The sequence below is a fragment of the Nannospalax galili genome, unplaced genomic scaffold (assembly GCF_000622305.1).
Source record: "Nannospalax galili isolate Female #2095 unplaced genomic scaffold, S.galili_v1.0 scaffold1845, whole genome shotgun sequence".
Lineage (NCBI taxonomy): Eukaryota > Metazoa > Chordata > Mammalia > Rodentia > Spalacidae > Nannospalax > Nannospalax galili.
The window spans coordinates 48,320-74,123 of record NW_008353595.1 but is presented as its reverse complement, the minus strand read 5'-3'; the positions used below and the strand labels follow the sequence as shown (position 1 = coordinate 74,123).

General features: G+C 47.6%; 1 protein-coding gene across 6 annotated transcripts in view; it reads left to right on the top strand.

Annotated features, from left to right (window-relative positions):
- The window catches only part of Mapk4 (mitogen-activated protein kinase 4), a 164,438-nt gene extending 138,899 nt beyond the window's left edge, over positions 1-25,539 (top strand). For 5 of the 6 annotated variants that reach the window (XM_008850714.3, XM_008850712.2, XM_029554847.1 and 2 more), the window contains 4 exons: positions 10,590-10,734; positions 15,703-15,864; positions 20,124-20,325; positions 22,973-25,539. In XM_008850714.3, coding sequence (XP_008848936.1) covers positions 10,590-10,734; positions 15,703-15,864; positions 20,124-20,325; positions 22,973-23,669 — 1,206 coding nt within the window. In that variant the 3' untranslated portion in view covers positions 23,670-25,539. Of the gene's footprint in view, positions 1-4,685; positions 4,785-10,589; positions 10,735-15,702; positions 15,865-20,123; positions 20,326-22,972 lie in introns of all 6 variants that reach the window. The other variant, XM_008850715.2, reaches the window with a different exon arrangement.
- The last annotated feature ends 265 nt before the right edge of the window (positions 25,540-25,804 follow it).

The window sequence follows — 25,804 nt, the reverse complement described above, 5'->3', positions numbered from 1 at the left end:
ATCCCTGCATCTCTGGAATAAAGCCAACTTGATGATGGTGGATGATCTTTTTGATGTGTGTCTGTATGCAGTTGGCAAGTATCTTGTTGAGAATTTTTGCATCTATGTCATTAAGGATATGGGTCTATAATTTTCTTTTTTGGTTGTATCTTTACCTGGCTTTGGTATTAGAGTGATGCTGGCTTCATAGAAGGAATTTGGAAGTTCTCCCTCCATTTCTATCTTTTTGAATAAATTAGAAGAAAGGAGCCAGGGCCTCCTCCCAAGCCCATGTGACCTCTGAGGAACAGCTCCTCAAATGGCCATAGGAATAAAAATACATTGGTTTATCTGGGCCAATTATATGGCCTTAAACACCCAAAAGGAAAGTATAACCAAAGGTTATAGGGGCCAATATAATTTTTTAAGAGTCCATATGTATAGCTAAAGGCTACATAACAAGCAACAATGCCAGAAAGGAGATACCTTCTTTTGAGTTGTTGGTCAGAGTGGCCCAAGGGACTTCCAGATAGTAACCCAGCATAGAACTGGGAAGATGAACAGCAGACCCCAATCTTATCTAAAGGAATATTGACAACTGATTGCTGCTAGATGAGGAACAGCTGACCTTCCTAAAACAAAGACTTCTAGATAGGCTGACTAGATTCACCAGGTGGACAAGTAGTGGGGAACGGCTGGGGGTGCTGACATCACAGCAGACAGTAGCGGGGATAACAGAGTATAAGGGCTCTAGTGGGGGGAAGGAGACTACAGGAGGGTGCCATATGGGAAGTGGGTGTACAGTTGAATAAGATGGTTTGGGATGTTCTGTGTGATATACACAAAAAAATCAACAAATTTTAAAAAATGAATTATATTTGAGGAGGAAGCATAAAAAGTTACAGAATGTTAATTGTAGAGGTGATAAACATTACCACTGAAATCTACCTGATGACTTCATAGACATACACAGGTGCCAAGGATCCAAGTGCAACCGATTATGACTAGTAATAATCAGATACATACAGATTAGAGATGCATGTGCCAACATCTCACTGTTATTATAAAAAACAATGAGATTTTCTGTAAGAAACAGTATATTTTAAAATAAAATGGAAATCTTTTTTAAAGGTTAAAAACTCATTCAATTTTAGCCACCGTGGCAGGCTGAAATTATTTTCAATTAAAAACTTTAAAAATTATCTCAGTGTTCTTAGCAAAAACAATGGGTCTTTCTGTAAGAAAGTCTATTTTAAAATGAAATGGAGATCTTTTTTAAAGGTTAAAAACTCATTCAGTTTTATGTTTTACAGGGCTTATACTGAGTTCAGTATTGTATAACTGTATTAACTCAACAGCGAACCTAAAAATTTTATAGTCACTTTTGAAAAAGATGTATCTTTGCTCTGGAAACTGTTAATGAGTATGTTAAAGCTGTAATGAAATGCTTCTTCTAAAAATTTTTTTGAATTAAAACACACACACAAAGAAATGATATCTACAGGAGAGTAGTTGGTCCAAATTTGATCCCCCAAAAGGCGGCATCAGGGTCAGCTTGTGCAATTGAGAAATAGAATCTGCATTTAACCAATCAGGATCTCCACATGATTCAGGTGCACCCCAAATCTGAAAAGCCATGCTCTAGGTCACCCCCTGAAAGCATGATATTGGCACATGTCTCCATGAGGCTGTCCACTCTGTACTTGGATCCTCTGCCCGTACTGAGAGCCCAGAGCCCCTTGGACAACCTTTGCAGCCTCTCTTGTATAAGGGTTAGTAGAGCCCATATTCAGATTACAGGCTGGTGTTAAATCCCAGCTGTGTCACTTGCAGCCTGTGTGACTGTGGATAGGTTGCTTGTTTTTTCTGTGGTTTTGTTTCCTTCCTGCAAATGACCATTACGCAAGCCCCTACCTCACAGGGCTGTTGTGAGGGTGAAGTGAGTTGATCCATAGAAAAGAGTTAGCTTAGGAGTTGAAGAAGCTGGATAACTGTTGGTATTACCACACAGTAGATCTCTGTCACACACATTATCCTCGTCCTCCTCTGAGCCTCAGAGGCAAGCCTAGCAGCTCCTCAGTCAGCAAACCTGCTAATGTTTGAGTGGCGTGCTCATGCTATGCCTCCATGTCCTCCAGGTTATGAGTACCCATCTCTCCATGCATTTGTACCAGGCTGTTGATTCTCCCAGCCTACCCACTGTGGTCTGGCTATGGCCGCTCTCCTGCTCTCTTAGTTCTTCCGATCAGTCGTCCAGTCCAGACCCCAGAGCTGGTGAGGAGACTGTGTCAGCAGAGCCACATTCAGACATAGGAGACCAGGTTCGGTGACACAGATCTGGTTTATTGCAGGAAGGCACAAGCTTATATAGGGGTAGTGGTCCAATCACAGCACAGCAAGTAGTTTAAAGGTGAGGTATCCAAGGGTGGTGATTAGGGAGTGGCAAGCTCTAGGCATCAGTCTCATGATCTGCCAATGGGAGCAAAATGTCACAAGGCATTCCTTGTGGCTCCAGCAGTGAGGCCGTTGCCTCAGGCCTGCTGTATGGCTGTCAATAAGACTTTCACCCTAGGCTCAAGTCTGTCTCCCACAACCCATGGCTCCTGGGAGCCCAGGTCCTGCAAAAATCACAACATCTGCTCTGTATCTATATCTGCCACAGCCCCATTGTCCCCTGAGGCTGCAAATTTTACTTCTCCCCTCCTAGTTTCTCCTAGATTTAATGAGAGTGCCTGTGTGTGCCTACCCTTCCAAGGAAGTATGTGCCTAGGCCTCCTGCCTTCCAGGGAGCAGCTTATTGTTGCCAGCCCAGCTTGCCAGCCTCTCAGGTGTGATGGAGGTGGCCCTGAGCCAAGCCTACGTCAACTGGTTCTGCCAGTGCCCAATCTTAGGGCCATGCCCCCAGCCCCACAGCCATTACCTTCTGGCACCATTGTTCCCTGGAGTTCTTACACTGGCAGGAGACATCTGGATGCCCTGGAGCTCATTCACAATGGGGAATGAAGAACACAATGGGGAATGAAGAACACGATGGGGATCAGAGCTCAGGGCAGACTTCACATTTACAGGCGAACCACTTGAGACTGGTGCAAGAAGACCTTGGAACCACTGACTTTCAGAACAAAGGTCATTCTCCTCAGTCCCTCCCTCTTGGCTTCCCATGTGTGTCTGAGTCTAGATGCCTCTGTTCCTTGGGCACATTTGTTAGTCTTTTTTCAAACTGCCTCCCAGAACCACTTCAAGTGCTCTCCCACAGCTAAGATGTCTCCATCCCTCAAGAGCAGCTCAGACCTCAGCTCAAGGCTCCTTCTCACCTGCCACACTCCTGGACTGAAACCACCTGGCTTGTGCCTCCCTCACTGAAGGAGCAGGTCTCCAGAGCAGGTCTCCAGTGCATAGGTACCTACCAGCCAGAAACTGGACTGGCTGTTTCACCTCTGGGAAGGGCCACATCGAAAGGGATGGGGTGAGGTAGGGATGGCTAGGGAGATGGCTCGGTGGATAAACTACTTGCTGCACAAGCAGCACCTGTAATTACAGTGCTGAGAGAGAAAGAGGGAGAGAGAGAGAGAGAGAGAGAGAGAGAGAGAGAGAGAGAGAGAGACAGAGAGAGACAGAGAGAGACAGAGAGAGACAGAGAGAGACAGAGAGACAGAGAGAGACAGAGACAGAGACAGAGACAGGCAAACCCCAGGGGTTCGCTGACCAGACAGCCAGGCTGAATAGGTGAGTTCCAGGTTCACTGAGAGACCCTGTCTCAAAAAATAAGGTAGAGAGCAATTGAGAACTGACATCAACCTCTGGCTTCCAGAAGAAGGGAACTAAGGGATTTGTGAACTAATTCCTATAAGTGGCACATGATGGATCCCACATCCCTGTTAACTGTGGTTACTTCCTGGTCCTCTAATCTTTTCATATTAACATTTCACTACTCTAACCACCTGATATATCATTCTTATACTCTCTACCCAGGAGCTGACACTGTTTGGCTCCCAGGATTCATTGTAGAAACTTCTAATTGAGAAAAATAAGCTGTTAGAACCCTTTACATCCTGGCCTGGAAATGGTAGCCACCCTCAACATCCATTCCAGAAAGAAGAAACAACCCTTCCTACCTTGTACTCCTTGTGAGTGTGCACACACACACACACACACAGAGCCACTGTTGACTGAGGTTTTATTCCTAAAGAATGGTGTCCCACTACATATTCTGCATACCTATGAGGGATTAGCAGGTACATTGTCATCAAGGGGTGAAGTAGGTTTTTTAGGCCAGGGCAGGGGGACAGGTAGGGGAAGCAAAGGTGGTGTGCACACACTCAGTAGAGCTTATTGGAGCAGCAACAGTCCATGCTTCTAGAATGACATGGATCCAGGCTGTTCTCAGTCCCCAGGCAGGCAGCTGCGAGGGCTGGCTCGCTGTTCCCCGTGGGAAGGGAATGCTCAGAACTTTAATTATACCTTCTTGCTAGATCTGCCTGCGCCCCAATTACACTCTCTACAGGGCAGCTGCTGCTAGATCACTTCCTAACACCTTTAAGCTTTCGAAAGCAAAGCCTCCTGTGAACTCTACATACTCAAAAGAGACAGCAAAATAGCCTGGTAGGAACAACAGCTGCAGAAGGCCCAAAGAGTCTAATGAATGGAAAGTTCTAGAAAGAAAACTGCATCCAACTATTTCCCCTTTCCCTGCATTGTGCCTCCAGAGCCCGCCTTGGCCCAGAACAGCAAGGGATGGGGTGGCAGCAACAAATGAGAGATCAGAAGAAGCAACGCCGGCCCTGCCTCCTGCACACTGAGAAGAGGTCAGTGAGACTTGCCTGAGTGTGGGCTTCTTGTCTTCTCAGAGCAGAGATGCCTCAGGGCCTCACGCAGCAGCCCAGTCCCAGCTGGTGACACCCACATTCAGATAGCACCCACTTACACACCACACATGAGCCCAACCCCCAGCCATCTTTGACAGTGGACACGCCCTACCCAAGAGGACAGTTGGAGGACAGTTCTGGTCCTAGGGGACAGCTTCCGTCCCAACACAGCCACAGGCCATTGGTGGACCTCCCTCTTACTAATGTATGAACCCTGTTGATAAATTGAGTCCCCATGTCTAGATATTTGTTCTTTTTTTCCCCCCTAAAAAATTCTATTTTACCACACCTACTCAACTAAGATTCCTCTTTTGGATTTAACTCACCAGTATGGTGTTATGGGCCCCCAAGCCTCCCCTACTGAGCCCCCTAAGGTTTATCCAAGCAGGACTCCCTGACACCAGTGTCCATCCCCTAGACCCATGAATGGAGCCTCCTGTTTGTCCCAGAGCTACACAGAAGACACTGAAACTTCTTAAATCCTCCAGTGCCCAGTAGTTTCTGAAACACCTCTGTAAGTCCCCCATTTTAACACATTTTTTTCCTCACATTTTTATTTATTTTGTGTGCGTCCATATAGGGGTGTGTGCATGTGCACACAGCACATTGCTCAAGTGGAGGTCAGAGGACAAATTGCAGAAGTTGATTGTTTCCTTCTTTCATGTGGGTCCCAGGGATTGAACTCAGATCATCAGCTGTAGCAGCAGACAAATTTGCCCACTGAGAAACCTTGCCAGTCACATAAATCTCCTTAAAGACCTTGAGAGACCAGTAACCATAGGGAAATAGCTAGTAGAATGCCACTCATTCTGTGGGTTATTGGTTTTCCTTGAGATGGAAGGAGGCACCAGAGAGGAACTATCTTAGCTTGTATCACAAACTAGTCCAAAATTCTGGCCCACGGGCAGCCCTTGTCATGTGAATGAACAGCCTCAGGGCAGGTGTCTCAGAAGGAAGTCCTATGTCCCCACTTTTCTCCAGCCCCAGACTCCATAGAGAGACAGATTAATTCCAGAACATTCTATTCTGTAAAAGGCCATTCATTGACTTCTCAGAGAAAGACTCCTCATAAGCCTCTCCCCTCTGGGTTCTCCCTTTAGTCTTCTGACAATCTCACCCTCTGGCTAGAAAACAAAACCAAGCCTTTCTTTACGTGTAACTTAGCCACCCTGAAGTAAAGAATTGCTGCAGTTTGGCCTGTCTCTGTAAGTTTTAGAATCACAGTTAAATTCCTACCAAACTACCGTGCACACAGAGTGAGTCTCTGATGCTTTGTGCTAAGTTCAGCAATTCAGACTCAAAAGGCTATAAACTGTGCTTTTATTTATACGGCATCCTGTACAAAGTACAGGGAGAAGGCTGGGCATAGTGATACATGTTTGCAATCTCAGCACTCAGGAGGCAGAGGCAGGAGGATCAAGAGTTTGAGAGGGGCTGAAGAGATAACTCAGTGGTTAACAGCACTTGCTGCTTTTGCAGAGGACCAGGATTCAGTTCCCAGCACCCTCATGACAGCTCATGTAAGATCAGTTCCAAGGGATTCAATGTTCTCATCGGACCTCCACAGACAACAGGCAGGCATGTGGTACACATATATATATGGAAGCAAACACTTATAAAATAAATAAATCTTTTTAAAATTCTTTAAAATTTTCATTTTATGTGCATGAGTATTTCGTCTACATGTGTGTAAGTGCACCACATGCATGCAGTGCCCAAAGAGGTCAGAAGAACTAGAGTTACTGATGGTTGTTAGCTGCCATGTGGATGCCCAGGTTCTCTGCAAAAGCAGCTAGTGCCCTTAACCTCTGAACCCTCTCTCCAGCCCCTTAGTCTTTTTTTCTTAATATTTTATTTATTATTACCATTTTACATGTTTGAGTGTTTTGCCTGCATGTATGTAAGTGCACCCACACATAAAAGTTCCTGTGGAGGCCAGAAGAAGGCATCAGATCCCAAGGATCTGGAGTTATCTGCCATGTAGGTGCTGGGAACCGAACCCAGGTCGTCTGGAAAAGCAGAGCAGTCAGTGCTCTTAACCTCTGAGCCCTCTCCAGCACTAAATCTTTTTTTTTTTTTTTGGATACAGGTTTCACTGCACAACTCTGGCTGGCCTGGAACTCACTATGTAGATCAGGCTGGCCTAGAACTCATAGAGATCTACCTGCATCTGCCTCTCTAGTGCTGAAATTAAAGGCATGCACACACTCACCTAAATTAAACAATAATAATAATTAATTAAAAAATTAAAAGAGTTCAGGTCTAATGTAGGCTATATGGTAAGACTTTGCTTCAAAAACAAGACAAACACCTAAGAGAACAGAAAACAGTGGTTGCCAGAGGCTGAGTCTAAAAGTGGCCAGAAGGGGACATGACAGAGTTGTTGGAGTTAATGGAAGGGATTGTTAAATACCAAGCTTATGATGGAAAAGGCATGATTAGTTGCTCTTGTCAAAACTCAAAGAACCACAAACTAAAAGGGCAAATTTTACTCTGAAAATTTTACCTCAATAGCCTGACTTTAATTTAAAAAGTGAAACTACTATAATTACATTGACTTTTTTGGGGGTGTGGGGGAACAAGGCAAAACATGAATGATTATCAATCTATGTAGCTTCATCACCCATCTTTGAAAGTATGAATTGAAACTGTCCATGAAGTTGACTGTGTTGAGGACAAGGACCAGTGGGCCCCTCCAAAGGTGCCGCATGTTGAAGGGGCTCAGGTCACACAGGCCCAGAAGTACTCCCTCCAGCCTCCTGCCAGTTCTTCATAGGGCTTACTCATGTTTTCTGGGAGACAGACACAAGGCTAGGCAAGACCAAAGCAGCTGTGGAACAAGCCAGACCGGTTCCCCATGGGGGCCACGTTGTCCAGCATTCCTGGGGGAAATGGTGGGTGGCAGAGCCAGGGAGCTATGAAGAGGATGCTAGCTTGAAAGCATGTTAGCCAGGTAGGGCCAAGAGTCTGAGGACATCCATCCAAGGGATGTGCAGAAGTGAGAGAAAAGCAGCCTGTAACTCTGTAAGACATTTGTCAGTCATGAAGGCCAGGGCTGGGGGTACTCTAGTCATTTCTAGTTAAGGGATAGATTAAGGACAGAGGAAAGCAAACTCCTATAGATTACTTACATGTGCTCCCAACACAGATCACTTCAGTGACTCCAAGACGTGGTTAGGGAGCCAGCAAACAATAGGGGCCACCAGCGAGGTATCCTCCAAGTCAATTCAATCTGGACACTGTCTACCTGGAGATAGCATCAGATTGCACAGGGAGGGCTCTATGCCACCAGAGTTCCCTACTTTAGACACCAGTACCAAGTCTAGGTCTCTGGAACTTCTGACTGACCAACTATTGATCTAAGTTTCCCCTTCCCTCTTCCTTGAGTTTGATTTGTTAGTGGCTCACAGAACTCAAGAAAACATATTTACAGGTTTATTTTAAAAGATGTGCCAGGCCGTGGTGGCACACACCTTTAATCCCAGCCCTCGGGAGGCAGAGGCAGGAGGATCTCTGTGACCAACCTGGTCTACATGGGGAGTTTAGGCCACCTGGGGCTACAGGGAAACCCTGTCTCAAAAAGACAAAAGAAAAAAAAAAGTCTGTATTCTGTTCAGCCAGGCGTTGGCGCACCACTTTAATCCTAGTACTTGGGAAGCGGAGGCAGGCAGATCTCTGTGAGTTCAAGGTCAGCCTGGTCTATGTAGGGAGTTCCAGGTCAACTGGGGCTACAGGGAGACCCTGTCTCAAAAAGACAGGAAAAAAAATGCAAGGATACAATAGGGGTTAAGTATGGGGAAAGTGGCCTGGAGCTTCTAAGCCCTCTCTGGAAATTCCACATTTGACCACCCAGCTCTCTGAACCCTGTGCTTTGGGTTTTCACAGAGACTTAATTGAATAAGCATGACTGAAATGTGCACAACTGTGTACAAAGGTGATTTAACCCAAAGGGCAGGACCAAATGCTAATAGACTGAGTGGGGAAACCGGATTCTTCTTGACTTCTGTGCAGCCTTACACATTCCAGTTTATGGGACAGGACCTCTCAGAAATTATGGGGGCCTTATAACCAATTGTTGACAAGGGAAGATCCAAGAATTTCCTTTTGAATAACTCAAAGAAAGGTGACAAAAGATCAGAGTTGCTGTTAGCTTTGAGGGGCAGGGCGGGGGATGATTAAGGAATTCTAGTTTCCATGGCCTGACTAGAGAAGGGAAACATGAGCCAGGAGTCAAGGGCAAAAACCAAAATGTGGGGCTAGAGACATGGCTCAGTGGTTAAGAGCACTGGTAGAGGACCTAGGTTTAGTTCCCAGCACCCACATGGGGGCTAGCAACCATCTTTAACTCCAGTTCCAGGCGACCTGATTCCCTCTTCTGGCCTCCACAGGCAGAGTGACACAGTGTGCTTACATACCTGCAGTAAAAAACCACTCATACATATAAAATGAACAAATAAGTAAATAAGTTTTTTCAACATATGTATGATACCAGAAGTCTTCCTCTGTCTTCCTCTCGTCAACCAGCATGGGGCCTGCTCTCCAGTCTTTTTAAAAATGCTTTACTTATTATTTCTATTTCATGTGTATGTGTGTATTGCCTTCATGTATGTGAGTGACTGCTGCGGAGATCAGAAGAGGGTGTTGGATTCCCCTGGAACCAGAGTTAAGGATGGTTCTTAGCCACCACATGGGTGCTAGGAATTGAATCCAGGTCCTCTGCAAAAGCAGACAATGTTCATAACTGCTGAGCCATCTCTCCAGCTCCCTGCTCTCCAATCTTTGCTCAGCAAATGCAGAGATTTCAGAATGACACATCAACAGCTCCTGGGTATCTGGGCTTTCATTTTTCATCTGCTTTAACCAATATAAAGAGTCTGTGACACTCTTTATATTGGAACAAAGGAAAATTGGATGCCATATTGGAAATAACAGCCAATAACACAACCAACCCTAGAATCGCCCACAGAGAAGCTCAAGTGGACAGTACTGACTTCATTGTCAGGCCAGCTTTCTGAATTACATAGAACACAATTTCTAAGTTGCCTGATTATATTTCCCTATCTATGCCAAAAAGATCATTAGCATGTGCAACTGGGACAGATTCCATCCCAGACTACAAATCACAAGGCAGGGACCAAAATTAGCCAAAATGACTGCCCCCCAAAACTCTACAGAACCCCCAGGACCTCCTGAGCCCCAGAAGCCCTGATTTTTCTGTGACTCAGGCTGCCTTGGTCTATCAACTGGCTGTGTCTATGAAGAAAGCCTTTCCTGTTCTCAGCAGGAGCCTGCCTGGTGCCTGGCTTTGGAGCAGTGTTAATTTTAATCATCACTACCAAAGCTACTGCCTCAATTTCATATGTATGGCTATTTCTCATATTTAGCCACCAGACAAATGCCATTTCAGTGTCTGATCATGACTGCTGATGGCAGCAATGAACTTGAGCATGGCTCCCGGTCACTTATGTTCTTATTCAATGTGAACAGACTTGGTTACATCAAATGGTACGGAAAATCATTCCTTCCAGAACACCAGTGCTCTGTATCCCTTCCACAAAGAACCGGGGCCTATGAGGTTCCCACACTTAAGCCTTTTAGTCCCATGAACCTAGCCCGGCTCGTTCATGGTCAAGGGAAAAGGAGCAAGGAGGAACAGATTCTGAAAGGGGCCGTCTCTCCGGGAGAGGCACAGGAGGGACGGCGCCTGCAACTCACTGATTGATATATGGGAACTTTGTCTTTCAGGGTTATCTATCAGAAGGGTTGGTGACAAAGTGGTACCGCTCTCCACGACTGCTCCTGTCTCCTAACAACTACACGAAAGCCATCGATATGTGGGCAGCCGGCTGCATCCTGGCTGAGATGCTCACAGGAAGAATGCTATTCGCTGGTGAGTTGCTAGCTAAGGTCACATACCTGTTTTTCCAGTGTTGTTCAATAAAGTGGAAGAACTGTATATAAAGCATGTACTAATCCTAAAACATGCTAATCTTTTGCTGAAATGACTTTGGTTTTCATGGTACCTCTGGGAGGCATGTTATTATAATGCCATACAAAATTACTGTAAAAAACTCAGATTAGCCTTTTGTACACAGACTTTTTGCAATAAGCTAGCCATTTTGCTGTGCTCTAAAATTGTATTGAAACCCTATCTTAATCTTCCACCTCAGTCTGGTGCTATTAAAAGATGAGGCTTAGAGGCTGGAGAGATAGCTTAGTGGTTAAGAGCACTGGCTACTCTTCCAAAGGACCTGGGTTCAGTTCCCAGCACCCACATGGTGTTTAATAACCAACTGCGGCTCCATTTCCAGGGGGTCCAGCACCCTCTTCTGACATCCACAGATACTGCATGCATGGGTGACTATACATAAAAAGTTAAAAATAAGTTTTTAAAATTTTAAAGATGGGGCTTAGAGGAAATGATTTCTGGGATTGGTGCCCTTATAAGAGTTTCCAAGGAGCTCCCTAACCCTTTACACCATGTGAGGATGTGGCAAGAAGACCAAGTCCTTCACTAGATTTTGAATGTGCCAGCGCCTTAATCTTAGACTTCTCAGCTCCAAAACTGCAAGGAACAAATGTGTGTTGTTTCAAAGCCACTCTATCTAGGGTATTTTGCTATAGCAGCTCAGATGAACTAAGACACACTTTTACCCCAACACCTTCAGATTCAGTCCATTCGGCACTAAAACATCCACCGAAAGTGCTCGGGCTCTTCCTGCTCTCTTTCTCTCCAATACTACGTTTCCTGTCCTGTAGGCACACTAAGTAATCCATTGCTTTCCTAATCCATCATGATTTTATTATGTTTACCATGACACAAAAACAAAAGAGCAGCAGCAACAACAAAAAAGCCCTTCTCTGCTTAGAAAACTCCCACTGAAACTTGGTTTATGTCCCTGTCCTCCATGATGTCTTTGCTGATGCCCCAGGGCAGTCATCCCTCTTGGTGCTCCCACGACACCTCATCCTCATCCCCATCCCCTTTCCTTGCCTGGAAGAACTTTTTCCCTCCCCACTTACTCTTCTCCAATCTCTCCTCACCCCTACCCCCTGCAGTGCATCTTATACTCCTTCTATATTGATCACTTTGTATTGCTGTGACAAAATACCTGACATAAACAGCCTTAAAGGAAGAAAGACTTACTTAGACTCATGCCAGAGGTTTCAATCTGTGTTTAGCTGGCTGTGTTGTGTTCATCCCCGTGGCAAGGCAGAAATGTCATGGTGGAAAGGCAAGGTAGGGGAAAGCTACTCACCTCCTTGCAGCCAGGATACAAAGAGAAAAAGAAGGAGCCAGAAACATACACTTCTTTTTCAAAATATTTTTATTGAGTTCTTGAACATTTCCATATAATAGATCTTAATCAAAGTTAGATCCCTCCCTCATCCACTCCCCCTCCACTCCCCCACTCACACTGTATTTCATGCATTCTTCCATGTATGTTAGGTCCTATCTGGTAAAGCATTTGTACCCAGATGTCCCTCAATGCAAGTTCATCCACTGGAGTCTAGTCAGCCTATCTAGAGTCACTCCCTTAAAGAAGATCTGCTGTCCCTCACCCAGCAGTAATCAGTTACCAATAGGTCCTAGGCTAGGGTTGGTGCCTGCTGCCCATTTCCCTAGTTTCTTGCTGTGTTTTTGTCTGATTGAGTTGGCATGGGTCTTGTGCATGATTTCACCATTGTTGCAAGTTCATATGAACAAGTTCCCAGTGGCCTGAAAGTCTCTGTTTCTTTATGGTCATGTACCAACCATGGCTCTTAAGACTTACCCTTCTAAGGAATGCCCACAGTAGCCTCCTTCTTCCACCTAGAACTTACCTCCTAATATCCCACTCATCTATGAATTCATCAGTACATTAAACCCCTGATGACCCAGTCATCTCTCAACAGCACCGCTGGCTAGGAGCCAAGCCTTCAACATATGACCCTTTTGGTTGATATACTTTATATCCAAACCATAATGCCTCCCAACCCATGGAAGCTGTGTTACCCAGAATGCAGACGTAGCTCTGTTCTTAACTCCAGAAGAACCCATTTTAACCTCATCCTGTTGTGCTGATCTGCAGTACCTAACCCTGCTCCTCCTGACTCTGCTCCTTGGACTGGTAGCTTCCACCTCCCTCTGTCAGATCTGTACCCCTGCTTCTCACTCCTCTAGTCCTATTTCCTCTGCCCTGTGTCCCTCCCGCCTCCCCCAAGTTTCCATTGTCAGTCCTAAATGTTGCTCTGACTGGCTCTCAGGATTCTAACCTAACCCTGTACCTCTAGCTGGCTTTGCCGAAAAGCTCAGATCATCCCTGTTGGAGGACTACAGCAATGAATAGGTGGCCTCCACGTGCTCAGGTGGACAGTGACAGTCAGAGCCTCATTGCAAATAGAGATAGGAAAGTAAACAGGATTGTCTCTGCCCCCAAAGACATACAGAAGAGGAGTGGGAGAGGTCACAACAGCAGCACCCACCCTCATTTTTCAGGGGTCCTTTAGTAAACTCAGAGTGTTAACATGCTTTCCCCAAGTGACATCTGTCACCAAAGGAGTACCAGGGCTGATTAAGACATCAGTCCTTCATGTGAATATGCCTTTGCCTTACTCAGAGAAACTCACTGTTCTCCAGCTCTAGAAAGCAGCAGAAGCCAAGGTTTATTAAGTGTCAGTCATAAACTAACACACTTGATGTGCCATCAGAATTGGTTCCCTACCTGACCCCAAAGCTCCTGCCCTCTGCCCCACCACATAGATGGTAAGACCCCACTGGCTGCCTCTGGTGAGACACAATTGATCTGTAGCAGAAGTTCACAGGAGAGATAGGCTAGTTCCTTACCATCTCAACTGTCATTGAGGAAGCAACTCTTAGCATAGGTCTGTGCACTACTGGTCTGTGTGTCACAGCGGAGAGGGGTCACGGTCTATTCAGCAAAGTTCCAGCATCTATCTTTAGCTTGATCACAGTTGACCTTGTGGTGCCTTGGAGAATGGTCTTAAGTGTTCATCTGAAGAGAGTCCACAAGTGGCTCCCAGGGTCCCTTAGCTGATCCTGTTTGAGCTCAGGGCAGGAAGAGGTCAAAGGCATCCCTTCTAGGGAAGTCCCAATGCTGTAGACACTTGTATACATTTTTCTGGATGGGACAAGGGAAAGCATCCCCTAGGGTATAACATCTACTCTAGGCTACCAGCTTCTGGAATGTTGGGATTCTACAGGAGTCAATGAGCAGAGGAGGGCTCTCTGTACAGGTGGATGGCCAGGGAAACTTTGTGAAGAAGGAGAGGTTAGGCTAGCACTGATGGGGAAAGAGTCCTCAGGCTCAAAAAAGAGGATAGAGGTCAGCACAGCCGAATGTCAAGGAGACAGGCCTGGCTAGGACCCACAATAACAGAGTACAGATGCCACCCACAGTTAGTGGTGGTCTGGAAGACAACTTGAGTTTCTGAGACACACAGACTGAAGCTCTTTATGGACAAGAACCTGTACTCATTCCCACATCCAGCAGGATGCCTGGCATGGATACAGAACCCAATACACAAATATTAAATGAGTGAATGAATGAATGAGTAAAATACATGAATGAGTGCTGGTGCCATCCTGCCACACCATTCTTCAGACATGGCCGAGCTCGCCTTCCTCCCTGGGCCCAAAGAGTACAGAGACAGTATATCAGTTACTTTTCTGTTGCTATGATAAAAAACCATGACCAAGGCAACCAAGATTTTTTTTTTGGCTTATGGTTCCAGAAGGTTGAGTCCATCATGGCAGGGGGGCAGGCAACAGAAGTGGCTGGAGCAGAAAGCTGAGCACTCACATCTCCAAGAAGACACTGGAAGCAAAGTAGAGCCAGACTGCAAATGGACACAGCTCTGTACTCTCAAAGCCCAGTAATGAGCTCCCTCTGGCAAGGCCACCACTCCTAAAACTTCCCAAAACAGCACCACCAACTGGGGCAAAGTGTTCAAATACTTGGAGCCTACCTACAGGGGACACTTCAAATCATCACAGACAGTGTGTTCAAAGGGCCTCCAAAATCCAATCTCTTATTCTCGATTATGTTACTCCTGAGGATGTTCTGGTTGGATCCTCATCATTGGAAACCCCCAGGGAAAGGCTCATCTTAGTTTTATAATTGTCTTCCCTCCCCAGCTTAGTAGAGAGCTTTCAGGGACACATGTGAGGAGGTACACTTGCAAGCCTTGGCTGGGCTTGTCCCATCTCCTTACCGCTGGCTGACTCAGTTTACCTCAAGCTTCTGTTCCAGAAGATGCTAGGGGACTAGATTGGGCCTCGGACACTAGATTCAAGCCTACATTAAGTTACTTTTCTCATCACTGTGACAGAACACCTGTCAGAAAAACCTTAAGGAATAGAAGTTTGTTTTGGCTTATTAGGGGAGGCCTGGTGGCTACATAGGTCAGGTCAGTGGTGGTGGGAGCTGCACAGCTGGTTCACATCCCAGTGGTGGACAGGAAGTAGAAAACGCAGGCCAGAAGTGGAGCTATAACCCACAAGGCCTCCCCCTAGGGACTTATGAAAGCCAGGTAGGCCCTATATCTCAGAAGGCCACAAGCTCCCCAAATGGCACCACCTACTGGGGGCCAAGAGTTCAAATGCACAAGCCCTTAAGGGATATTTTACATTAAAACCATAACAAGTCTCTTTTTACATTTAACAAAGCTAAGCCCAGAGACAGCAAGCAGGCTTCAGTAGTCACACATTGAGTTAGTAGTAGAATGCAAATAAAAGTCCAGGTCCCTTGCCTCCGAGCATAGTGCTGCCCACTGCCCGATGGTGCCCCTCTCCAGAGCTTCTCCATACGCAACTTCTCGGGGAAACATCTTAACTTGGTGGCATTTGCCTCCCCAGGGGCTCATGAGCTGGAGCAGATGCAGCTCATTCTGGAAACCATCCCTGTGATCCGAGAGGAAGACAAGGATGAGCTTCTCAGGGTGATGCCGTCGTTCGTCAGCAGTACCTGGGAAGTGAAGAGGCCGCTGCGCAAGCTGCTCCCTGAAGTCAACAGTGAAGGTACCCAAGCCTCACCAGGCCAGCATCCCGAGAGCCGGGCTCTGGCTTTACTTTGTAGGGTTGGGGCAGAGGGCCTCCCTCCAAAGGACAGAGCATGGTCTGGGGTTCAGATGTCATACACCCTGCACCCGTCCCCCAGCAGTAGATGTTTGCCCTAGCTCTCTGCTTCAGGGCCCAGACTCAGGTTCAGTTTCCACTTCCCAGGGACTAGCTGTGTGGTCTTCAGCATATTACCTAACTTCCCTGAACCTCTATTTCCTTAATTGTAAAAATGGGTATAATAAAAGGTGACACTTAGGGTGTGTTTAGTTAGCTTTCCCTTGCCATGACAAAATACACAAGAAAAGTGAAAGGAGAAAAGGTTCATTTTGGCTCATGGCTTCAGAAGTTTCTGTCTGTGTCACTTGGCTCCATTGCTTCTGGGTCTGCGTTAAGTCAGAATATCATAGCAGATGGGGATATGGCAGAGCAAAGCTGTGCAGTTCAAGAGCCAGGAACAAGAGGGATGGTGCACATGTGAGGACAAGTGTGAAACAGGATATACCCTTAAAGGACACACCCCCAGTGACCCAAGTCGCTAACCAGACCTCATCTTCAATAGTTCCCACCACCTGCCAATAGTCTATTCAATTCTGAATGCATTGATGGATCCATCTACAGATGAGGGCAGAGCTCTCCTGGCAATCTCTTTCCAAAAGTTCCACCCGCGACTATCACACACTGGGGACCACGCCTTTAACACTCTCCTCTTTGGGGGACATTTCAAATCCAAGCCATAGTGGGTAGTTGTATCCTTTAAGTAACAAGATTGGCAAAGCCTGTGGAATAGGATAATTGCTCAGTAAATTGTATATGTGGCTTCCTTGGGCTACCCTCACATAGGTGGGATGAGTTTAGTCAATTGTAAGACAGGCCCAAATTCCCAATGGCTTAATTAAAATTTTTATTTCTTATTATTGGCATGGTGGTACATGTTTTTAATGCCAGCACTCAGGTAGCAGAGGCAGTTGGATCTCTGAGAGATCAAGGTCAGCCTGGTCTCCATAGTGAGCTCCAGACCAGCTGTAGCTACAGGGAGACCCTGTCTCAAAAAAGAAAGAAAAAGGTGGGGGGAGGGCCTGGAGAGATGACTCAGTAGTTAAGAACACTGGCTATTCTTGCAGAGGACCTGGATTCAATTCTCAGAACCCACATGGCAGCTAACAACCATCCGTAACTCCAGTTCCAGGGGATCTGACACTCTCTTCTGACCTCCACAGGCATTGGATGACATGGGTGCACTTACATACATGCAGGCAATACACTCATACACATAAAATAAAAATAATAAGTAAAATATTTAAATTTTTAAAATGTATTTCTTATTGAGAAAAAAAGTTACAGACCCAGGCACCTCTGTCTGCTGTGCTGCCAGCTGAGGACGTGGCCTTCTTCCCCTGGGGAAAGGTGGAAAAGCAGAGCGTGTTCTTTTGCTCCAGGAGTTTTGGATCATAACTGTGTTGTCCATGCCATTCTTCCTCCCAAGCAGCCACACATAGAACCTTATTACTGTGGCTCTGAGAGGTGTAGACATTGTGTTCAGAGGTCACAATCAGTGCCTTATAGAAGACAAAGCTCCTTAGGGTAGTCAGCCAACATTTATTAACTCATCATGGCTAGGAAACTGTTAGGGATGGGAATTCAAAGTGATATGAGGTAGTCTAGCCTTCCATGAAGACAGAGAGCCCATCCTAGTTGAGAATGAATAATAAAAAAACATATCCTAAAGACTGTTGAGAGTCCAGGAATTTGGAGAACAGAAGGGAGCTATCAAGTGCTGGGAAGTTCAGAGAAGCTGGGTTGAAAAAGGTGGAGGACTCATGGGCAAGTGTAGCAGTGATGCTGGAGAGGTCAGAAGGGCCTATAAGGGCTTCCGGGACCCATCCTAATTGATCCTAGAGCCGACCAAGAGCCCTCAGGCCTTGCTAGCTTTGCCACCCACTGTGTGGCTTCAACCTGTGTTCCCCAATCTGCCCCTTGCCTCTACAAGTAGCCCCAGTCAATCACTGACCTTAAGGTCATAAGGCATCATGGAATTGAACTAACCCCAAAGCCAGCTGCCCAGAGGAGCTGCGGTAGCCCTCAGCTTTGCTCCCGCTGCTGTACACTCCAGGCCTCCCAGCCAGAAGAGGCCAAAGGGTCTGCAGAAGAGACTCCAACTAGGTGACAATATTCCCTTAGCAGCTCAGGTAGCCATCACATGACAGGTGCAAGGTCAGGGAGACAGAACCTGAGACCACACTGTAGGTGTCCAGTTTGGTAAATCCACAATTCATATACCCAAAGGGTGAATCCGACAAGGAAAGCTGATACATGAAAAGGTAGAATGAGTGTAGTGGGCAAAGCAGAGTGAGGGACTAGAATCCTTCCAGAACACCAGTGGCTCTAAGAGCCCTGCGTGAGATCCAGTGGGCCAGAGGAGAGAGGTGTGATTGTACAAAAGTCTCATTGTACAAGAAATGCCTTATGGCATCTAGAGAAGTTGAGTGACTTCTGCCAGACCCCCACCCTCAGTAGATCTGCCATCTGAAGACAGCCTACGAGGTCACACTAGGCAGTCACTTAAGCAGAAGCCATAGACTCCTACAGGAGTGTAGGCTGGGGCTGGGCTTGAAGTGGGGTACCTATACCAGTTCAGACTGGGCCTAGTCACAAGTCACTCACTGCAGGAAGGACTTGGTGAGGCAGGCCAGTGGGGTGCTGGGAGAGGGGACTCATAGGGAGTACAACCACTGACTTGAAGCAGAAGGTAGTCATCAGCAGAGGGGACACATGGATTTAGGGGACCAGTGACAGCAGAACTGAGTCCAGGGGTGATAAAGGGGGTGGATCTAGATTGACAGAAGGAAGAATTCTATCTTAAGCACCGGTTGGAGGTCAAGCTGTTAGGGAGCAAAGCTAGGACAGTCTCTTGACAGTCAAGGGAACAGCCTGGGGCTAGAACTTTGCTTTCCACTCCCAGCTTTACTGGTTATCTTTGGTAAGGACATCAATGGAGTGCAGAGCTTCAAGGCTCTATTGCCTTGTCCAAAGGCCCTGGGTAACAGGTGGGGCCAAGAGTAGGAAGCAAGTGGGAAGACTTGCCCAGCCTATCAATATGCCTTGATGAATTTGTGCAGTCTCAAATCTTCTGAGATGTATCCTCTTCCAGGTCCTCAGCTAGAGATGCTCTGAGCATCAGAGAGGGATCAGAGTCTCTGCTGCCTAACTAATTTTTCAGTCCAGGGCCTCACAAGAACACTGTATCCTCTTGAGAAGCCAATGACCTTGTGACACCATTGATTTCCTGCAACTATGTTTCTTGCAAAGAGTCCAGGAGGGCTGGTGTTAGGAACAGGCTTAAGTGTGGGTAGAGGAGCCTTGAGAGTAGGTAGCCCAGTCTTGGAGCTCACTTCCATCTCCCCATTGTGTGGGTTGGAACATGAACAGCCAAGTCGTGGCTCAAGAGGAGCCATAAGACTACAAGTGTGAAGCACTATAAACCCCCAATCCAGGCTGGGCTCTGATATGACCTGGGGCACAGCCTGCTTGGAGGGAAGTACAGTAGCTCCTGAGTATAAGGTGCTATCTAGCTAGCACACCCCTACACCTGTCAGCTGCTGAACTCTTAGTGCACTGCCTTGCAGGTTGGTGAACAGCCACCACTGTGGCAGCCCAGAAGCCCCTGGATCTAGACACTGATGGGTGCTGCCAGGCACAGCAGGCCAGTAGGAAAGAGCTCTGGCCTCCAACAGGACCTATGGGCTGTATATCCTCTGTCCTTCCCTCTCCCTCCTAGCTTTCCTCTCCCACCAAGGCTTTCTCCAGTGGGCTCTTGCCCCTTTCCTAGAAGCCTTCAACCCTGACAAATGGAGTGCTGTGTACATATCACAGACCACCCCCCACTCCTGTGAGCTGTGTCCCAACGGTCTCCAGGAGGACCCCAGTGGAACTGAACCCCTGTGTTCCAGGAGTAATCTCTACCTCTCCCCAGTTCCTGTGTCTAGAGCAGTCTAGCCTAGGGCAAGATGTGGCCTCAGCCTCCTCTGCCCTACAGTGACAACTTGAGCAGGTTGCCTTAGATCTCTGCCAGTCTATTTAATTCATTTGCAAAGTTAAGAAGCCACTTTTTGCAAATACGAATTTACAAGTGCCAGGAGGGTGTCACCATTCTAACGATTCTTGTCAGCCAGGGTGGTGGGGCAGCACATGACCTTCATGTGTGGCTTTGCTCTCCACAGCCATTGATTTTCTGGAGAAGATCTTGACCTTTAACCCCATGGACCGCCTAACAGCTGAGATGGGGCTGCAGCACCCCTACATGAGCCCGTATTCATGCCCGGAGGACGAGCCCACCTCGCAACACCCCTTCCGCATTGAAGATGAGATCGACGACATGGTGCTGATGGCTGCCAGCCAGAGCCAGCTCTCCAACTGGGACAGGTGCAGGTCCAGGCCTCCCAGGCTGGAGTCCAGAACTGTGTCTGCCTGTCCTCTCCTTTCCCCTTTACTTTTGCTCCTCCATGACCTCCATCTCTCACCCTGCATTGGGCACTTTCCTCCGCTTATCTCCCTGCCTTTCTTCTGTCCCCAGGCACTCCCAGTGAGTGGCCAGCTGGGTGCTGCACACATGTGTCAGGGCCTTCCACTCTGCAGAACAGCTACCCCAGCTTTCCTTGGCACCCTGAGGCCACCAAACCCAGAGCTTGGTATACACAAAGGGGCAAGAGTTAGTGAGTACCCACTATGGCACCTTGCATCCAGCAGACTTGGATTTTGCCTTGGGCCTTGAACATGCTAGCCAAGCACTCTGCCACTGAACTACACCCCAAGCCAAGACTGACAAGCCAAGTACAACAATGTGAGGCAAGAAAACAGTGCAGAATTCCCCATGACAAAACATTTGTCATCTTACACGGCATTCACATCTCCTAAAAATGCCCTTGAGGAAGTCTGTGTCATCATTATTGTCCATGAGGAAGTTCCAGCTCGGAGAGGCTAAGACTGACATCATATCACACAGCAGACCTGTGTAGGGCCATCTCAAAATTGCAACAGTGTCAGACACTACTAAGCAATCATAGAACTTCCATGCTAAACTAAACTTGTCCTCAGGATCCTTGACAGGCATCACAGGCAGTTACTTCCAATGATTCAGTGTTTTTAGATTTTTAGACAATTTCTGTGGGAACGGTACTGAGCTCATAGATCCTTTCCTGTCCTGAAATCAGGCAGCTACACACTGGGGCATCACCATTTGCTAATTCTGGGAGGCAGCACCAGTAGCTGCTCAGTTCAGAAATAGCAGTGGAAGGAGGGCTTAGCTGCAGCAACTCTGAGGGGGCTAACTGGGATTCCCCACTGCCATGGGAATGTGACAGCTAGTTACATAAATGACAGATGAGCAATTCTCTTTTTTACTCGTTTGACAGATGATAGGTTTCAGATTGAGGAGCTCGGGGGAGTGGGGATGCAGAGCAACTGCCATTTGGGACAGGTTTTCTAACTTCCTGTTGTTGAGTGTTGTCAGCAAATAGAGATTAATGAAGGCTCTTCTGCCATCCCATGCTGGGCCTCCCTAGACTGTGGTCCCTAGACTCACAGACCCCTCCCCTTCTACTCCACAGAATTCAGGACACAGTATTAGCTTAGCAAGGGTCACCCTATATTTCATGGATGTGGCCTGGGGATGGGACCAGGGAAGACTGTAACAGGGTGCCTTAGGCCACTGCCAGTCAATTCCAACCATTGCCAAGCTTGGTACTGCTCTACTCCTGGCCTTCCCCATCACAGCTGCACAAAAGACAAGGCTGACATGGCCACGGCACGTTGTATGCCCAGGTGCGGCTGCTGTGGTAGGCAGCACTTCACCTTTCTGCTGTGTTCTGTCAAGCATGGTGCTAGCTCTAAGTCTTCAGGGTTGCTGCAAAGGTGATAGGTAATGTAGGCCAGCACTCGGTGTGTAACAGCCAAACACTGTGGCTTCCCAGCTCTGCTTTCTAGAAACATCTGCAATTTCAAGGCCATGCAGGAAAAGGGCACTTCTGAGTTCTGGGAGCCATTCACGCTCTGGCGATGTCTCTAGGAGGTAGGGAGCTCCAGCCCCTCCCCTGACTCGCTAGCCACAGTCTGTGGGCCTGCCCTCCTGTCCTTGGCTGGTCTAATTGACCAGTGTGATCACCAGACCTCTGGTTCAGGGAGCAGCTGGCTAAGAGCTGCTATCTTCTCTTTGTTCCCAACCTCCCCCACCCGCCCTGGCTGTGCAGAGAACACCTGGCACAAGCCCTTCATTTGCTCTTGGCTATCTGATTCCACTCTCCTTGGCTGCAGGGCTGTTGAGCAGAGGGCAGAATTCCAAAGATCTATAGCCACTATGATTGTGATCTTTCTGCAGGCCCCATCTGCTGTGCCTGACTGTGAGGTGCATCAGGGCATGGTTCCAGACCCACCACCGCAAGGGTTGTCAGCCCTAGCTACACCTTAGAATCCCCAGGAAAGGTTTCTCAAACATGCCCAGGCAGGCCGCCTAAGCCTATTGAACCTGAACTTCCGTATTGGGTGGCAGGGTGCTTATTTTCAATTCCGAGGTGTGATTCTACTCTGAGCCAGGGTTAGGAAGCACTCATTAGGGCTTGCCACTCGAAATGTGTTCCGCAGACCAGCAGCGGCAAGTTAAAAATGCAGACTCCCAGGCCCCACACAAAGCTGGTAGGTCCAGATGTGCAGTTTAACCAGACCCAGTGTGAACTGTGAGCATTATGTAGGGGGATGCATTAGAAAGTTCCTTAAGGACAGCTATGTTCATAGCTCTATCATGTAAGGTCTGCACACAGTAAGTGCTCAGGAAAGGGTTTGATTGACTACTGAAAAGTATGAGGACTAAGCTCACAGGTCAGTCCCCTAGCCTAGCCTTTGAGGCTCACCCTTACATCACCCTCTCCCCTGGAGGGGTAGGAGCACCTGCACATTAGGGGCTGGGAGAAATAGTGAGCAGGCTTGTGAGTAGCAGGCAAGGGTCAGGGGGCTTGGCTCTGTCCAGAAGGCCACCCTGCCTTGGTGTCCCATCACCGCTCCATTTGTACCCTTGCAGGTATCCAGTGAGCCTGTCTTCAGATCTGGAGTGGCGGCCAGACCGGTGCCAGGACGCCAGCGAGGTGCAGCGGGACCCACGTGCGGGATCAGCGCCCCTGGCCGAGGATGTGCAAGTGGACCCACGCAAGGACTCGCAGAGCAGCTCCGAGCGCTTCCTGGAGCAGTCGCACTCCTCCATGGAGCGTGCTTTCGAGGCTGACTACGGGCGCTCCTGTGACTACAAGGTAGGGTCCCCGTCCTACCTGGACAAGCTGCTGTGGCGCGACAACAAGCCCCACCACTACTCGGAGCCCAAGCTCATCCTAGACCTGTCACACTGGAAGCAGGCAGCCGGCGCACCCCCGATGGCTGCGGTGGCAGCAGACGCAGTGGCACGGGAGGATGAGCCAGCCAGCCTCTTCCTGGAGATCGCACAGTGGGTCAAGAGCACGCAGGGTGGCCCCGAGCACTCCAGCCCACCACCTGAGGGTTCTGAGCAACACCTCTCTGCCTCGCCCCCTGGTCAGCCAGCCCCAAACGATGGCGGTGCCAGTCCCCAGTTTGACCTGGATGTGTTCATCTCACGGGCCCTGAAGCTCTGCACCAAGCCAGAGGACCTGCCAGACAATAAACTGGGTGACATCAATGGTGCGTGCATCTCTGAGCACCCTGGTGACCTCGTGCAGACAGAGGCCTTCTCCAAAGAAAGGTGGTGAGCCCAGAGGGGTTGCTGGAGAACTCCCCGAGCAAGAGGCCTGGTCGAAGGAGGCCTCCAGGCCTCTGCCATCCCCCACCACCATCCCCAGCACCCCTTCCACCCATCTCTGCTGCCTTGGGGTTAGCAGAGCACAGGAGGATCCGAGGAGGGAGAGGACTGTCCATTTCTTAAACTGCCTTAATAACTAGCCTTTAACCTCTGGGAGCAGGGTTTGAACAGAGCCTGACTGGGAGCTATCACTTTCCCAGCAAAGGGGAGGCCTGCATTTTATAAGTGACAATGTACTTATACTGAGGAAATAGGTCTTGGACAGCCATCTAACACCCCCTACTTCAGTGTCAGGTGCAGAAGCAGGTTGCAGTCATAGTTTCTAAGCCATGTGAAACACCCAGTCTAAACTGGACCCAGAGAAACAAAGTGACTGGCTGAGGATCACAGGCCTAGCAATTGTCAGGGTAAGCTCTGAAACCCAGGCTCCCTGGGCGGTGTCTGACCATAGTATGTCTTCCTCCACTGGAGTCACTCTGGCTTTTTGGTTCGAGAACTTGGTCCAACATGCTTCTTTCTTATCCATTAACATTTGCCCCATACAATATCCTTTTATTTGGAGCAATGTTTCTTGTATTCTGAAACTGGAAACTGAACCAGTTTCTTTCTCCTAGTCACCCAGCATATTTTCTCTGGTTCCCTAAGTACTTAAATGTCCTCACCTGCCGCCTCCCTGTTTTTGCCTCAGCTCTGCATGGTCCGAAGTTATTGCTTCAGACTGGAGCAGTTTGGGGTCTGCTGGTAAGTTCAGTTATCTCCCAGGCCTGTGCATTCAGCTTCCTCCTGCATGCCCAATGCACTTTCCTGACACCAAGACACAGTCCCCATTCCCCAGTGGATGTCGTTGTACAAGGGTGAGTTTGAAGACAACAATTCCAATAATCCCTCTGATCCACCCCCAGAATCTCACCCACCCCACCCCTCCATACAGCTCCTCTCCAAGCCTACCTCGGGACCAAATGTTCTTGGCACAAATTGCTCATTTGTAAGAAAAAACAATAAGGTGCCTGCTATAGAGCAGATGAATTAGGAGGGAAGGTATTGCAGAGGACCCATCTAACTTCATTAATGCTGCCCTTGATTTTGAGCATCCATTTAGTCCTGGCCAAGAACAGTCCCTAAAGAAATGCACTGGACAAGGAACCCAGAAAGATAAGCTAGGTGTTAAAGAAGGGGTGCCAACCTCAAGTGTCCTGAGGAGTCAGGCACTGACATGGAAACCCCATGATAAAGAAAGGAACTCAAAGCAACCACGCCCCTCATAGCTTAGGCTAAGATGAACATCCCTCTACAGAAGCATAGACTGGGGACACCAATAGCTCCCAGTCTGTCCCTGAACACTTTGCCATTTCTGCCACTGTTCTATCCTCACATGCCCCCGGCCAACACCCCAAAGATACCCACAGGAAGTCTAACAGGTCTGTTGGGAGAGGATCCCTGGGTTTGGGCTGTGTTTACCCTCACTTTGCAGCACCTTAAATCTAGCAAACTATGATTTGTACATTGAAACTGTCAATTCATTAGAAAGTTATATTTTAAAGCAGAATTAATCACACTGACCAGTTTTTAAATGGAAAATATGTAAATATGAAATGTTTAGGGTTTTTTTTTCCTTTAAGAAAACATAATGCATACCACTCCTCATGTGCCACTTTGTCCTCAGATGGAGGCTTTACTTTTTGAGGAGAGCAGCAATCTGACTTGACCAGGAGTTCACTGAGAGTTGTTATTACATCAGAATTGTTATAACTAATCATGTTCATAAAAGAATCTATTAGACTTTATTAAACTTGATCAGGATGAGCCAAATAAAGTTTTATTGGAACATAGGTTCACCATGAATTGTCTCATTTGTTTATGTCTTATCAGTTCCTTCTGGATTTTTCACTGCAGTTGAGTCATGTGAGGCTTAGTGGTTCTCCCTGCACCATGAAGGACAGTGTCTGGAAGAGTTGAAGATGAGATTTGGTGGGCCTGGAAGGAGATCTACATACATGTATAATCAGGAAGTAGCTCCAGAATTTAGCTGCTGTGGGCTGGTGTCCAAACTCTGGATTTCTGACCATATCTTGCATCAAATCCAAA